The sequence below is a fragment of the Tremella mesenterica genome (genome assembly GCF_000271645.1).
Source record: "Tremella mesenterica DSM 1558 unplaced genomic scaffold TREMEscaffold_10, whole genome shotgun sequence".
NCBI classification, from domain to species: Eukaryota; Fungi; Basidiomycota; class Tremellomycetes; order Tremellales; family Tremellaceae; genus Tremella; species Tremella mesenterica.
Window position 1 is genome coordinate 936,828 of NW_006711234.1, and position 15,140 is coordinate 951,967.

At 46.3% G+C, this 15,140-nt stretch overlaps 5 protein-coding genes across 5 annotated transcripts; 1 reads left to right on the forward strand and 4 right to left on the reverse strand.

Moving 5' to 3' along the window:
- Positions 1-585: 585 nt before the first annotated feature.
- On the reverse strand, positions 586-2,727 carry TREMEDRAFT_74502 (uncharacterized protein; the record flags this gene model as incomplete). The annotated part of the gene is made up of 5 exons (XM_007006581.1): positions 586-957; positions 1,067-1,414; positions 1,629-1,718; positions 1,776-1,849; positions 2,033-2,727. The coding sequence occupies 5 exons, from the start codon at positions 2,725-2,727 to the stop codon at positions 848-850; spliced, it is 1,317 nt and encodes a 438-aa protein (XP_007006643.1). The 3' UTR covers positions 586-847.
- Positions 2,728-3,265: 538 nt separating this feature from the next.
- On the reverse strand, positions 3,266-3,868 carry TREMEDRAFT_64328 (uncharacterized protein; the record flags this gene model as incomplete). Its single annotated transcript, XM_007006511.1, has 1 exon — positions 3,266-3,868. The coding sequence occupies one exon, from the start codon at positions 3,866-3,868 to the stop codon at positions 3,266-3,268; it is 603 nt and encodes a 200-aa protein (XP_007006573.1).
- A 2,142-nt stretch (positions 3,869-6,010) lies between these two features.
- Positions 6,011-7,540, forward strand: TREMEDRAFT_33358 (uncharacterized protein; the record flags this gene model as incomplete). Its single annotated transcript, XM_007006304.1, has 5 exons — positions 6,011-6,176; positions 6,235-6,289; positions 6,447-6,508; positions 6,657-6,782; positions 7,155-7,540. 5 exons carry the CDS (start codon positions 6,011-6,013, stop codon positions 7,538-7,540), a joined length of 795 nt encoding a protein of 264 aa, XP_007006366.1.
- A 453-nt stretch (positions 7,541-7,993) lies between these two features.
- TREMEDRAFT_33393 (uncharacterized protein) lies at positions 7,994-12,700 on the reverse strand (the record flags this gene model as incomplete). The annotated part of the gene is made up of 10 exons (XM_007006309.1): positions 7,994-8,179; positions 8,612-8,733; positions 8,866-9,783; positions 9,837-9,854; positions 10,039-10,137; positions 10,360-10,623; positions 10,853-11,643; positions 11,855-12,170; positions 12,226-12,312; positions 12,577-12,700. 10 exons carry the CDS (start codon positions 12,698-12,700, stop codon positions 7,994-7,996), a joined length of 2,925 nt encoding a protein of 974 aa, XP_007006371.1.
- Positions 12,701-13,364: 664 nt separating this feature from the next.
- On the reverse strand, positions 13,365-14,867 carry TREMEDRAFT_64331 (uncharacterized protein; the record flags this gene model as incomplete). The annotated part of the gene is made up of 8 exons (XM_007006512.1): positions 13,365-13,449; positions 13,476-13,555; positions 13,658-13,764; positions 13,850-13,868; positions 13,999-14,013; positions 14,057-14,194; positions 14,389-14,517; positions 14,706-14,867. 8 exons carry the CDS (start codon positions 14,865-14,867, stop codon positions 13,365-13,367), a joined length of 735 nt encoding a protein of 244 aa, XP_007006574.1.
- Positions 14,868-15,140: the final 273 nt, after the last annotated feature.

The following is a 15,140-nucleotide window of genomic DNA, read 5'->3' on the forward strand; positions in this document are numbered from 1 at the left end:
GGAGGGTCAGACGATAACGGATGGGTCACGACTCACAGAACTCCTTCGAGCTGGAAGAATTGGTGAAGGCTTACAATCCCAACGTTATAAAAAGAAGAATGGAAATCCACGGGCGAAGAGAAGGAGTGTAGGAGCGAAAGAAAGGTGTGTTGAAAGTGTGAAAGAGTGGACAGGAGGGATGAGAAGAAGAGAAGTGAATAGACGAAGAGAAGAAAAGAGAAGAGAAAGAAGAGAAGGAGAAGGAGAAGAGAAGAGGAGAGGAGAGGGGCACCGGTCCAATGGACTCACATCCCTCGCAAGGCCCGTGCGTTTCCCTCATTAGCTCCGATGGTCGATGGTCCATCTATGCGCTGTATCGTGGTTCCAATCATTGATCACTAGGTCACTAAGATGATCGACATTCACTAGCGGCGACGGGAATCGGCGATGTTGCCGTAATGGTAGAACGGTGACGAGGTGACGAGGTGAGCGACATGAGCGAGACGAGCGAGACGAGCGAGGTTGAGGTGCTAGGTGCAGTGGGAAAGGAAATCATGGCAAGACTTGGCAACCTACAGGTCAATCAATCAGTATTCAGTACTCAGTACGAACGATATCCATGCGATGCATTCATTCAGTCACCTAACTTACTGTATGCACATGCAACATGCGATGATTGGGTGGTGCTACAATATAGAATACTATAAAAGGGACGGATTCTTTCTTTCCTCTTCTTCTGCTACTTCTCACTTCCTCTCCCTCTCCCACCTCTACCTCTTCCATCCACCTATCATCGCCTGAATGACCTCGATTCGTTTCTCCACCTCATACTTATACACAGCTCCATCATCTTCTCACATAAAGCCAACTATCGTCTTAAAAGTCCGCTCCAATGTCCCTTGCTCAATGATGTATCTTTCCATGTGTCACTTGTTTTGCCTTCCACGCCAGTGTCCATCTCGTCTGCTCTCAACGATGCTTGTCGATGCACCATTTCATCACTCTTTCTTATTCTTCTTTTCATCGCTTGCATTCTCAATTTCCATATCCTGACTCGACCCGGCAGACAAAGAAGTCCTCGACGTACTCTCGGTGCAAGTGGAGGCGGAGGAACTCATGAGCGACGAACGGGAATTCATGGTAACGTCTTGCTGGCCAGGCCTTGATTCAACCGGACTAGGTAGAACTTGTCGGATATGCCCTCGAGCCGATGGCACGGGTACACCGGTGAAGACCGAGGTGGCCTGTGCTTCCACGATAGATGCTAGAACACCGGGAGGAGGACTGGCTTGTTTGGGCTGTTGAGCGGCGAGATCAGCCGGGGGTGTGGCAGGGGAACGGGCTAATTGAGCTGGAGCAGAGCGAACGGAAGATGTATCCCGGAAGTAGGCACGGTTGCGCGAGCTTCCGGGGGGACGAGGAACATTTTTGCCGACTGGAAGTCAGCGCCAATTCATGAAGCATATTGCGGCAATAATTCGTGACAGGTTTGTTATACTGAGAGTGAAACCAAAGATGATGATCCAAACGTTGATAAATAGTGCCCAGCAGGGGATGAGCAGCAATGTTCATGGTTTGATAGGAAAGCAGACGGTAAACGAGGGCACGGAAAAAGGTGGAATTTCTGTGCGCAAAGGAAAAAGACGCACCTCCAATTCTGAGCTCATTGCCCAGATAATTGGCACGGACTGTAGCGAGGTTGGCATCTTCGCCAAGTTTGATATCCCACTGAGCGTGTTCTGAACAGTCAGTTCAACTTCCAGGGTGACAAAGTGTAAAGAGGAGAGTTGACTCACCGGCATCATCCCACCTGTCAGCAACGATATGCACGGTCCGATTTCCGCGCGTGAAGACAGTGATACTCTCAGGTCTGATTATCAGTACCCAACCTCATCGCGACGCCGCACGTCATGCACCATTATGCTGTCATCTTTCTGCTTGGTCGACACCTCGACGGTCATCAAGCACCTGAGAGATGAACGGAGGAAAGGGTCATGGGAAAGTGGTATTGAAAGAAGCTCGCGACCGAATATTGGAGGGACAAGACACTTACGCGAAGGCCGGCAACCAGACCAATACTTCATATTCTGCGGCTCTACTCCTGACAGCGATTCTGCCCTCCGAACCCTTGATGACCTCTATCCACTCGCCGTCCTGACCAACAAGCAGTTCAGGATCGAAATCGACGTCGGGTCTGTTGACCGCATCGCCGAACGACCTAGCTCTGCCGGAAATCGAATTGCGCACCTTTGGCGGACGCGCCCAACGTGGCATGTTCTCTTCAGCGTCGACGCCACTACTTGACGAGCTGGACGAGTTGCTGCTGCCACCTGACGCAGGTCTGGGGTCGGCACTTGACATTCTGCGAGTACCGAGAGCGGGGTAGTGAGCAGGGACTGCAGTGGGGGCGGAGATGATACACCCTGTGGTGGGCGACGAAGCGACGATTCGAAGCGCCGACGTAGAAGCAGGTTCTTCCGAGGCACGACGGGACGAGTACGCAAATGCAGAAGCTGTTGCCCGAGCGGGACCGGGTCTCACGGGGGAGTCAGCGGGATGGTTTCCAGTGTTTTGGGCTGGTTCATTGGGAGTCAAGGGTGGATTATGGTGGGGAATGAATCTTGGATTACGGTTGGGATTGGGATCAGAATTTGGTGAGGGTGGGTTTTGGAGGAGAGCTGCTGCGTCGCGAAGACTGGCAAGACCTGGGAATTCTCCAGGTGGGGATGTTGCCACCGACCGGGGCATATTGGGTGGCGTATCAAGACTGCGGCGGGAATGTGGAGAGCGAAGGATTGACGGATTTCGACGAGAAGACACGGCGGAACGTTGAGAAGGAGGGAGAAACATGATCAGCGCTGCTCATATGTCGATTGGTAGCGAACACAGTGATATGTTTCAACTACCATTGGGAAACGGATGTGAGAGGGGATGAGACAGAAAGCGAGCGTCCTCCTCGGCCACAACTTCACACAGGACGATACAGAGTTGCACAGCATTGGGCATGAGGAGTGGAAACGCGGAGAGGGTAAAGCGAGGTAATGACGTCGAGCGGGAGCCCACCGACATGACGCGCTTCACGCCTGGTGAAAGGGTGAAAGGAGGCCCGTCCCGCGGTCTGAGACACGTATGGGAATGTGAGATATGATCCGACCGAAGCAAGTCTTCAAGTGACCGAAACTGTACGAAGAGGGAACAATGGAGGTTTGTCGAGGTGGAGCGTGGATGAGAAAGCAAGATGAAAACTTTGCAGATCATCGTGGGAAGGGCGTCAAATGTATTGAACTCACCTAGCATGTTTTTTTCTCCAACTTCCTTCCCTCTTCAAGACATTGCTTACAGAGCGCGATGGACCCGCCTTCTCTTCTTGTCCCAAAATGAGCCGGCCGGGGAAGGGCACATCACTCGATTCATTATGACACTGAGGATTCGAGCTGGAAGGCGTATCCAGACCCAGAGCAGTCGGACGATCCTGAATCTTTTGTGCAAGGGAGACGGACTTCACGGTCGACAAAGGCCAGACTGGAGCGGCCAACTCTGCCCGAGGGGTCGTTTGGTCTTTGGGAGGTGAAGAGGGGTTGGAGTTGATAGGAGACATTGCCATCGGAGGGGACCCTTCGGTGGATGTGTTGGGAGTGGCAATTTCGCTGCTACTAGGAACCGATTGTTCTGATTCCGATGTCAATGATGGACTGGTTGTCGACGCTCCATCGCCATACTGGACGTTCTTGGGTGAAATGGGTGAAGCGCTGTCTCCGCGGAAGTCTGACTGTCGCTTGATGTCGAGGCCGACGAAGGGTTTGATGGGAGCTATATGACTGGCGGAGCTGCTCTGACTTGTCATACTCTCCATACTTGTCTTCCTTCCACTGCTGGATTGATCCGACATGTCGAGAGGAGAGCTTAAGGATGATGATGCGGAAGAGGATGTCGAGGTGGGGACGTGTGAGTGTCGGGTGAACGGCTGATGGGAAAGGAGGTCCGGTTGTGGAGTAAGATGCGGGGTCGTTGAAGAAGAAGAAGAAGAGAGTTGAAGGTCCACTTTAGAAATGGTGGTGAAAGAACAACAGGGGCGATCGCGGTCCGACATGAGGTAGGAATGTGATCGTGTTAGCGTCGTTCATCCATTTCAATTGCAGCTTATAAAAAACTAGAGTAGTTGAGATCGAAAGTGGGGGTTACGGGTGTACGGAAGGTGGGGAAAGGACGATCGACGGTGGATGACGAAAAGTTTAAGGATATTGCCTCTGGTCGATGAAGAGCCGAGGGGCAGGTATCGGGTAATGTTGAGATGATGACCAAGTACAGCACGAGTAGAGAGAAGGAAGTGTTTATGGGGATGATAATGAGGAAGGTAGAAAGGGTTAGAAGATGTCGGAAGGAACAGGTGTCGAATGTGGGGGTGTGTCAATATCCCTTTTAGACCGATTTCCTCCCCCTTTCTCTTCCTTGGGGCTTGAGGGCTGGTTGGGAAAATCGAATTATTCGATATTGTTCGCGGATCACAGTTCTAGTGGCCAATAGCCAATAACCAGTAGGATCGTCGTGGGGGATACTTTCTGGGGTTTGAAAAGCAGTCGTTGGGGGGGGGAGAAACGAGTCGCACTTCTTGTCCCAACTTGGGGGGCAAGTACTCGTCGTCGCCAAAGGAGGGTTCCGTGGATCCGTTAATCCGCTTAGCGACTCATGACGTCGCTTCCTGTCTGAGTGTCTGATCGTCGCACGGTACAGTGACTAGTCCAACTACTTAACTAAGTTACCCAACTGTTTGTTACTGTACTTTCTTGACAAAAAGAATCTTTTACAACAAACCTGGGAAAGAACACAAAGGTCATTATCACGCCACCGGAATGTCACGTCCCGTTACTGTTCCTCTCCTTTGCTTTTTCTTCCCCTTGGTGGCTGGAAGAATTCGCCCCAAGTGGTCAGTGGACCTGCCTGTGGTGGAGCTGAAGGGCACGCGCCTATACATGGCGTGCTCTCCACGCTTACTCTCTTGCCCTGACGATCCCTCAAACGCTCTCGCTTTAGCACCGTTTACTCGGCAGTCGTCTCGTCTCCGCCAAGGCACCGGTCATTCTTCCCGTCTCGGAACTGTAATTGTGACGTCAGAAGGGAGATGGTTACGTAAGGGCAAAGGTCCCACTTGGTAATATGGCAGCATGCAATGACAGCAAGGACAATTTACGATGCATCTCATGGATCATGCATAAAGCATGAATGTCGATGATTGAATCCTGCCTTGGCAATTGTCACTACGATGAGCAGCGTCGATTATGCTGTTTGGGTTTATGCAAGAAGCTTTTCGCAATCCATGACGCCACTTCAGTGATCTGGATCAGTAGTGCCACGGACAAGCTCTCCCCATTATGACTTCTGGTTTTTCGATAGACGATCTTCCACCCGCAAGATGATCCCGGTGAGTCTGGCAGTATAACACGACACTTGAGCCGCTCTAAACAGACAGAGATTGATCAAGGCTCATGCTTATGTAACAGATACGCGTTCGTCATCCCAGAGGAGTGACCACCATTCAACTAGATCCGACCCAAACGTCTATTGAAGAACTACAAGTCTTACTCTTCTCTACTACTGAGATTCCTCCTTCCGAACAGGATAGTGGGTCATACTTTCTTCAGCCTCCCTACACTTACCTTCGTCTTCTCTACATCCTCGGAGTTACATATCTCTTCCCATCACACAGATATGCTGTACCCCTAAAACTGAGTATGTGTGTGAGTCAGCTGACCCAAGTAAAGTCAAATTCGGTTACCCCCCAAAACCTCTTCCTCATATCACAGGGCCCATCTCATCTATACCCATCAGTCGAGGTGAACAGATAATCGTCACTTCCCTTCCCCCCACCCAGACACATAGTCAACCCCCACCCTCACAGTCCACACCAGCTCCGTCGATAAAAAGTGTCAATGCAGCCCTTTCCGCACCCAGTCCGAAAGTACCGTCGGCTTCCCTCAATGCGCAACAGACTTCATCTATGTCTTCAACAAGAAAGGCCGGTTCAGATTCACGAATGGGGTCGGTGGAACAAGGAAAGGCGGGAGCGGAGTATGTCAACTTACCGGGAGATGGAGGAAGCTTGATTCTGCGTAAAGTCCCCGATGATAATTCTTGTTTGTTCTCTGCCATCGGGGTGGTTTTTGAAGGTGGTATAGAGGGTGGAAAGAGACTACGACAGGGTGTGTCTCCTTACATTCAGCTACCTTTTCCAGGGAACAGAAGGGAACTGAGAACTAGTCATAGCTAATGCCATTCGTGAGGATCCGAACGAGTATCCTGATGTCGTCCTGGGGTGAGCACATTCCTCACGATTCACATCATCTCCCTGACAGCTCTAATTATCCGCTTCACTCGTATGCTGCCTGTCATTTGTATTGCAATGGGGCGATTGACGATGATGTGGTCCGAAGTACACATCGGAGAAAAATAGGGCTCATGCTGATGACAAGGATGAGTCGTGATCAATATATAGCCAAAATTCTCCAGCCTGATACATGGGGGGGAGCCATCGGTATGTCTTTCCTCATTATGCCGTCTCCTGTTTTTGGTGCTCCTCTTTCTACGCCTTCCAGGTATATCCCATCTTCCCATCACTATGTCATCGGTCGTGTCAAAAACTGTCCCAATTCTCTCTACGGTATTGATTTTGACGTCACTAGAACTCTCCATCTTCTCGAAACACTACAAAACCGAGATTTCATCCTTTGACGTAGCTACCGGTCGGTGTGATAGATTCGGACAGGATCAATATGATACCAGATGTTTCTTGGTGTATTCCGGTATTCGTATGTTTTTTCACTGTATTCTTGCTGTATGCTCCGGCCTGAGCAAAATCCTGTGTCATTTTTGGCTATCTCTCCGCATGAATGACATTCTCGCCAGTCATTAACCTTCTGTCCTTTTTAGACGTATCACCCCCTGCAGAAAGAACTATCACCTTTTCCATCTCCGATTGTAATCTTCCCCTTACCCCCTTGGTTTTTCCTCATCCAAAAGCGCTTCAACTGTCTTCACTCAACTCAATCCCTATCTGGGTGTTGATAACATTATCAAAATACCAATGCAAAGAGAAACAACACTCGATACAACATCACTCGGTCTCTCACACCCATGAACACAAAATACCACATACAAAAAATCAAATATTGATGAGACAGACTACGACGCCCTCTCCCTATCTCCTACCACCGACGCTCCACCAGAATTCCATACCACCTTATTCCAAATTTCCGACTCTAACATTTTCTCATCTGCCGAAAAACTCGTCAGTCAACTCCGATCGAAACATTATTATACGGACACTGCGACTTTTGATCTTCGATGTGGGGTGTGTGGAATAGGTTTGAGGGGTGAGAAAGGAGCTAGGGAACATGCTTTGAGTACTGGACGTGAGTCTTTCTATTGTTTTTCTGAATCACTACTTCGACACACTTTACAAATGTGTCACGCCTGTTTAAAGGTTTTGGTTTTTGGTTCGGTACTCTTTCAGATATTCTTCATCATTTCGAATGCACATCTCTCTAGATCTACCTCTCTTCCATGAATGCAAATTACTATCTCAAAAATTTGACAACTCTCTTCGTATCGACATTCATCATTGTTCAGATCGTTCTTCTGGCCTCTCTGAAGATCTAACGGATATCGTTCTTCTTTCTTCTTCAAATCGTCTATCATCCATGTTGGACAATATGAAGGAGAAGATTGACTATACATCCAAAGAGGAGAGAAGGCGTTGACTTCAGACGTCGAATTTGGAGAATATTAAGATCCTTTTTATCCCTCCCATGTCTCTCAACTTCATGTCCTCAATCGATTCTCACTCTTCGTCGAAGTAGATCCTCCACTTACAGTGTCGTCTACCAAAACTCATTTACACAGTAGAGTGAGTTACTACGCTTCGCTTGAACAACCAATCAATTGGTTCCGTGGTCGATTTGTGTACCTGTTCGATCACTATCATATTGCACAAATATGCATGTCGTGATCATTATTCCATCTAATAAATCCAATTGAGCACCCAGAGTCCTATCAACACCAAACCCAATTTGACCCATGTATGTTTTTGTGCCAATTTCCGAATGTCGGAGATTGTTTTTGAGATTGTTTCGAGTGAGGTGTGGGAAGGAGAGAGTGAAGTGTATCGTGGTGAAGAAGAGAGAAGTGAGCGCCACTGTGGGTTAGACTATCTCTTCCACGATGCTATGATATAGCCAAACGTATGAAGCGCTGTGCGGAGAACATGAAAAAGTGAAAATGTATAAATGACAAACGTGTGACTAGGATGAATGAATGTCAAACTCATGAATACGACGTATAAATGTCAAGCTCATGACCAGATCGATGCATGATACAATGGAAGGTGGTTCGATGGAAAGTGTAAGAAGACGATACAGACGACATAAGTTCGTACAGCAATACGAGATTATCAAAAGGATGACGATGATGGATGATATGAGAAACAAGGGTTTGAAGAAGAACCAACAAAACTCACATTTTTTCTACCCCTTTCATGTTCTTCAATCAATTTATCAACCTCTTCCAAACCATTTTCTTCTTCTCCCCCCCTTCTCAACCCTAACCCTAACCCTAACCCTAGGCCTAACCTATCATCTACATTACCCCCATTAATCTGTCCACCCCCGTCCTCCTTCTTACTTTGATTCATCATCGGTATACTTTCAGGTACCCCACCAAAAGTACCTTCTTCAGGACCTTCCGTTAATTCCTTTATAACTTCTTTCGGACTTATCAGTTCTTCTTCTTCCTTTTCTCCAACCCTCATTCTTCCTTCTCCTAATCTATCATCATGTATTCCATCCTTAGTCTTTCTCAAACCTGAAGATCCATCCCCGGAAACATCCGAGGGACTGGTAGATATATTAACCGATAGAGTAGGTTGTATGTTTGTGAAAGTTGTATTTGAAGTAGTGACAGGTATCGGTAAACCTTTAATTTTCTTCTTACCTACCATCCATTCAGTAATCTCATTCGTAGCACCTGCGACTCTATAAGATAACCAAACGAAACATATACTTGAAATTATCAAATTGGCGGATCTCCAAATCGTTCCAGATCCTGGTAAAACCAACAAAATAGCTTTTGTATCACTCGCTAACCAACCGTGAAATTGAAGAATAAAAGTTTCTAAAGAACATTGTCCTATGAAACAAAACAATGCACTTGAAACACTTCTCAATCGAGGGTTGGCGTTTCTTAAGAAGACGAATGCTAATATTGGTATGGAAGCCACAACAGCATGATAATTGTTATAAGTGAATTTTGAGAGGGAAAGTTCGAACCAGAAATACCAAATGAATCCGATGAAAGAAATGACCAGAGTGGTTATTCGTAAAGAGTTGAAATAAGGTTTTTCGATCAGACCATATTCTTTGATTTTTATATAACCGTAAGCCGTGAACATTCCACACCATACGATGAAAAGGTCGAGGGTTACACGGAAAGACCATTCTCGTGCAGACCATTGAATACGGAATATGGAATGAAGGATGGAGAAGATATGTTCGAGTAAAACGGGATGTCGCATGAAGAGAGTGACGGCTCCGGCGCAAAGGAGTAATTTGGGGATGAGAAAGACGGGTCGAGGGTTGTATTGACGTCCGAGAGCCATGGTGGCGTAGATGATCAAATACCACCAGGAGACGAGAGGGGCAAAGTAGTAAAATGCGTAGTCGGTGTTCATCGTGTAGGGTAATACAACGGAGAGGAGGTTGAGCCGGACAAGAACAGCGGCAACGCGGTCGAAACCGAAGTCAGCTTTTTTGTAATCTACTGATTAGTTTTCCTAAGCTCCCAAGTTGATAAAACGTGAGTTCACTGACAGAAAAAGAAATGTCCATCTGCATGTCAGCCGCGATATTCAGGTATCTGATTGGCACACCACAACGAGTCGTCAAGTACTTGAATAGAATGGTAGTGAAGTGTGAGCAGTAGGACTGTGTGGACACCTGGGTGGGATGCCAGATGATCCACGAATAAGTCCACAGAGGGGTCATCGGAATGGCAAGAGAGAACAGAACTTACATCCAGTCATGAACAAATACGCCGCCACCAACACCCGTATAGGGTTGTAGATACCCGAAACTTTGGAAGCACCAAGAAAGTGGTATACGAGAATCGCGACTGATCATCAGTGATATTCATGGGCAAATCTCCATGTCCCAGGGAGGAACGGCTTCATAGGTCCAACGATCCAACGAGTAGCTCGCGGGAAGAGGTGCGCTCGAAGTTGAGGAACAAAAAACCTTGATCTGTAAGGTGATATAGGAGAGCATTCGACACATTTTCAAATGGAGAGTACCATAGGCATACGTGTCTTTCGGGACAATGTGACTGACGACTCACTCTGCATCCACCCCTTCCATTCATCGGTGATTTCCCGATTCAAAAACCCTAAATCCTTGCCTCTATTCTTCATCGTAGCAAGTCCAACCACAAGAAAAGCGATTATGAGCGAAGCAAATATCCAAGGATCGAAATCTTTCCCTTCTTTGAGAAAAACGGTGGTTCGGTCAGCCATGAAAAGATATCCGATGGCGAGACCAAAGGTGCTGAGGGAAACGGCGATTGATGGAGGGGGGAGGAATCTGAAGAGAGATGAATGGGGTGCTTGGGGTTAGCTCAATGGCTTCGATATGCTATGTTCACTTTCTACTATCCCATCGGTTCGTGATAAAGCCAAGGGGGGTGCATGTTATGTAGCAAAAGTCATTCGGTACGACCTCTGGACTTTACGTAGAGACCAACTCTAGGAGATGAAAACCAAAGAAGATATGTGAAACCTAGGGATAGTCGCCATGACAAGTGGAAGGCGGGCAGAATAAGACAGAAAACTTACGTAGTTTACTAGCCAATACAGTCCCTAATGGAACCCACAAAGCTAGGAAAACGACGATAAATCCCTGTACCGGTCTAACCCAAGAATATCTCCTACAACAAGTCCCTTCCGGTGCTCCTTTTCGCATCACATCATTACATCTCCAAGCCAACAATAATTCAGCTTGTTTCTTGACGATCTTGGAAGAGAAATGTAATCCATCTTCCGTTTCTCCCTCCACCAACAAACGATTGAACACGGAAGGTATGATGACTGGTGGTGGATCAGGATGTGCCAATCGAGCGTATAAATCAGCGTTCATGGCGTCTACATCGGTATGTAGGATAGTTTCCGCTCTCTCTGGTGCGAGGAGAGAATGAACGGGTTCTGTGACTGGGAGAAAAAAGACAGCGTCGGCTAAAGCGAAATCTTCCCATTCGCCCCTTGAGTCTTTCTCTCTTTCATGAGATTGTGAACGAGTTGATACAGGTGAAGAGCGAGGGGTGAGAGGAGATGGGTGAAAAGATCTTTCGTCGAGTTCCATTTCTTTATAAGGTAAAAGACCTGGAAGAGTTACACCGGAACCTAATTCCATATCATCCCAAGGTGAGAGAAGAGCGGTTTGAGGAGAACCTTGATGATTTTTCAAATGTTCGAAAGTGTCGTGGACCATACTACCCCATTGTGCTAATCCTCCAGAAGAAGGGTTACGAAGGTACCAAAGACCTGAACCTAGGACGAGGAGGGAGGAAGGTGTTGTTGTTCCTCCGGATACCCAATGACGTGTTCGAGTTGAGTTGAGATATGGATCCCTGTGTGTCAACAGACGTCAATCACAAATGACAACGGGACAACGCCGTAATCGTCCACCCATCATAAAATGCAGACAATCAAAGTGTGCAGTTCAATCTGATATATACCCAAAGGAAACATGGCTAATTGGGGGACGTGAAGGACCAAAGGCCTGACCTAGTAGTTTTTCATGAGGAAGAGCCAAAGAGAGAAGAGATACGAATGACTCACCACCAAAACTCCATTTCCACAGCTCCCTCAGTATTTGGCAAAACGATTCTTCTATCCGTATGTTTTTCACTTTCCGTCTCCCAACCTTGTGGAACATTCCCAATCCCTTGATCTAACAAACGGACCGTGGAAAAGTACAACAATCTCACGCTTGAATCACCGATGAAAAGTACTTGTCGTTGTGCCGGAACGTCGTTGGAAGTGTACATTCCTCCGAGTAAGGAAGCTCCGAAAAGGATAGGACGAGGTGTGTTTTGAGTTCTAGTACTGAGACATGTGAGAAGGGTGGTGGATGGTAATGGTGGTTGGAAGCAGCCTAAAGTCAGTGTTGCATGGTGCAGAGTGGAAATGTAGAAAGATTACGGACATACCTTCAGGTTGCCAATTGGTATATGTACCGGGATCCAACCATCTTCCAGTGTTTAATAAAGCAGAACAATGGTAAGGATCTGTCCAATCTGATTGTCAGTCCTCATCATCTTAACATCTATACTCTTATTCCGACATCTTTCTTCAAAACCAGTATATCGACTCTCAAGGTGAATGTTCAAAGGTACCCTTACGGACGTGTCTAAAAAAAGCCCAGCAGGAAGTCCATCTCAAGAGATCAAATGGCCAAGGCGTTCTTCAATACCATATCCCCAATAGCGTTTACATGGAATGATTGATTAAAAGGGAATCTAATTTGGGGTCTATAGGGTTGAAAGGTAGATTCGACTCACCTAAAAAAGCCCAACGGAGCAGGTTACCCAATACCACAGCAGCACAAGTCGCAGCACTGACATAATGCCACCAGAGAGGGTTGATCCCTCCTGAAGCAGCTTTATTTCGGGTGGTAGTGGGCATGGTACTGAGAGAGAGTGATGTTGGCGATGCTACAGTAAAATTCCGATAGTCCACCACCTTTCCGCTTTGACGGGGGAGCTGTTCTTAGGAAAGGGAAAGGAATGGAGAGAGAGAGAGAGGTTCGAGCTGGATGAGGTTGATGATGTTTCACTACTATGAGACAAGAGAGATGGGGGGAGGATGTGAATTCTAAAGGGTAGGATTAATAGAGAGGAGAGAGGAGGATAGGAGAGTGAGAGTGAGAGGAATACGAGTAAAGTATATAGTAAAGTTTGTAATAGTCGAGGGATGGAATGGAAAGGAAGGGGAAAAGTTGTAGAAAGGCAGTCACCTCTTCTCCCGTCTAAAATAGTATAGTATATGGTTACTTCCGTATGACTCACTCTGTCTCACTTTTCCATCTACTCTACTACCACTCTTCCCAAATGAAAGAGAGACAAGATCAAAGAGTGGAGAAACAAGGTGAGAAGAGGGCGTAATATGACTGGAATCAAACGCAACTCGTACCGAACAACGGGCGTTTCTTCTTCCCCCGGGCGTATATATACACACGGCAGAGTAGATTACTCGTACTCGTATGTAATGTATAAATGATGCATACATACAAAACATCATATATTCGATAAGTGTCTCATGCTCGGTATAGAACCCAATGGCATTGATCCTAAATGTTTCTCAAGACTCGATAACGCGGACCTACAGAATAATCGATATTCTTCTTTATGCAAGACGCGTGCTGGGTGGATGGACTGAGACATTAGCAGGGGTCAATGACTTGTGTAACGTGTATGGTGCACTCGGTGTAGCGTAAAGACATTTTTGACATGTTCCAAAGGTCCTATCATAACCAAAGGTCTAGGTCCGTTATTCTTGTTGGATCCGTCGAGCATACGGTTGTTAAGAAGTGAGATTGAGTGGGACAAATGAGTAGGAAGAAAAGTAAAAGATTACACTCACCTTTTCCGTAGTCACCAACCCAGATACTAAAAGATTCAAACATTTCCATAAGAACGATTTTGGTGTTTCTGGCTTGGATATGAGTTTGGCGATATTACGTACCAAGCCTGAGTATCAGTCTCTAGTTACGTCCCCCCCTCTTACAACACCTGACAACAATCTATACCATACCTATTTACCCATCATACTCACCGTTGCCGCCACACCACACCTACCAAGCTTACTTACCCATCATACCCACCATTGTCACCAAACCATACCAGCCATCCTTGCCAGAAAACAGCGAGACGAAACAGGCGAAAGAGGTGCAGAGAAGTAAAAGGTGAAAGGACAAAACTCACAATCAACCACATCCCCTCTAAATCTCATAAATCCAACTCTATCCAATCCATTACTAACAACAGGTGGTAAATCCTCTAACAAACCTTTCCCAGATTCAGGCATTGATAAAACCGCAGAAAGATATTTGTGTTCTACAGAAAGACGATCGGTAGTGATGGTAGTGAATATTAAAGATATGAAATCTTCTTTCAATTTCTGAGCTCATCAATATGACTTTTTTCTTTTCGTATGAACAGTCCTTGATTGATGATTTTATACTTGATAAATTTGTTGATGACTTTATACTTGAAATATTTGTTGATGACTCCATACCGGAGATATTTGATGACGCGATTACATGAGATAAATGAGATATATGAGATGAGATGAGATGAGATCAGATAACTCACTGGAAAACTAAAAGGATCTGTGATAGCTACATTCAACATGAAATGTAATCCCACGTTGATCCTCGCTTTTATATCGGGAATACGGGACCAGGACATACGACCGAATGGACCGACAAAAGTTGACCAATCCTGGGAGTTAGTAGGTGATCGGGGAAAGATACAAGCTGTGTCGAGGACAGAAGAAAGAACTGAAATAAGAGATGTAGCTAATAGCAGGATAGATGTCAGAAGTAAGGATACGGGAGAGGGGAGAAGCGTAAGACAGAAAGTGAAAACAGATGAGATGAGATTAGGGGAGAAAAGGAAAAACCACTCACCAATCGTCGATGTTCAATGACCAAAACCGCAGCACAATCAGAATAACATTTCGATAACCTTATCAAAAACTTATTTCTTTCTTCTTCCATTTTCTCCGTCTTTTCCGTATTCCCTTTCATTCCCAACTGTTCCAACTGACCCGTCTCGTTAAATTTCCCCATGTCGTTCGACCTATCTAAGGATTTGTTACCTGAATTTTCATCCAAAGGGACAGAAGGGAACATGTCAATGAGTAATTTATATATTCTTGGACATATTGTACTTTCAATGATCTGTCATTAACATATATTTTTGTTCACTTTGTGTCGCTTTAAAACATTCATCTTTTCCACGCAACACTTCTTATCTTTGTCCTCCGTATATCCACCCATCCCTTCGGATGGACAAAAGAAAAACCGACACCGTCACCGACCATCTTTCGATCAACAGCTCAA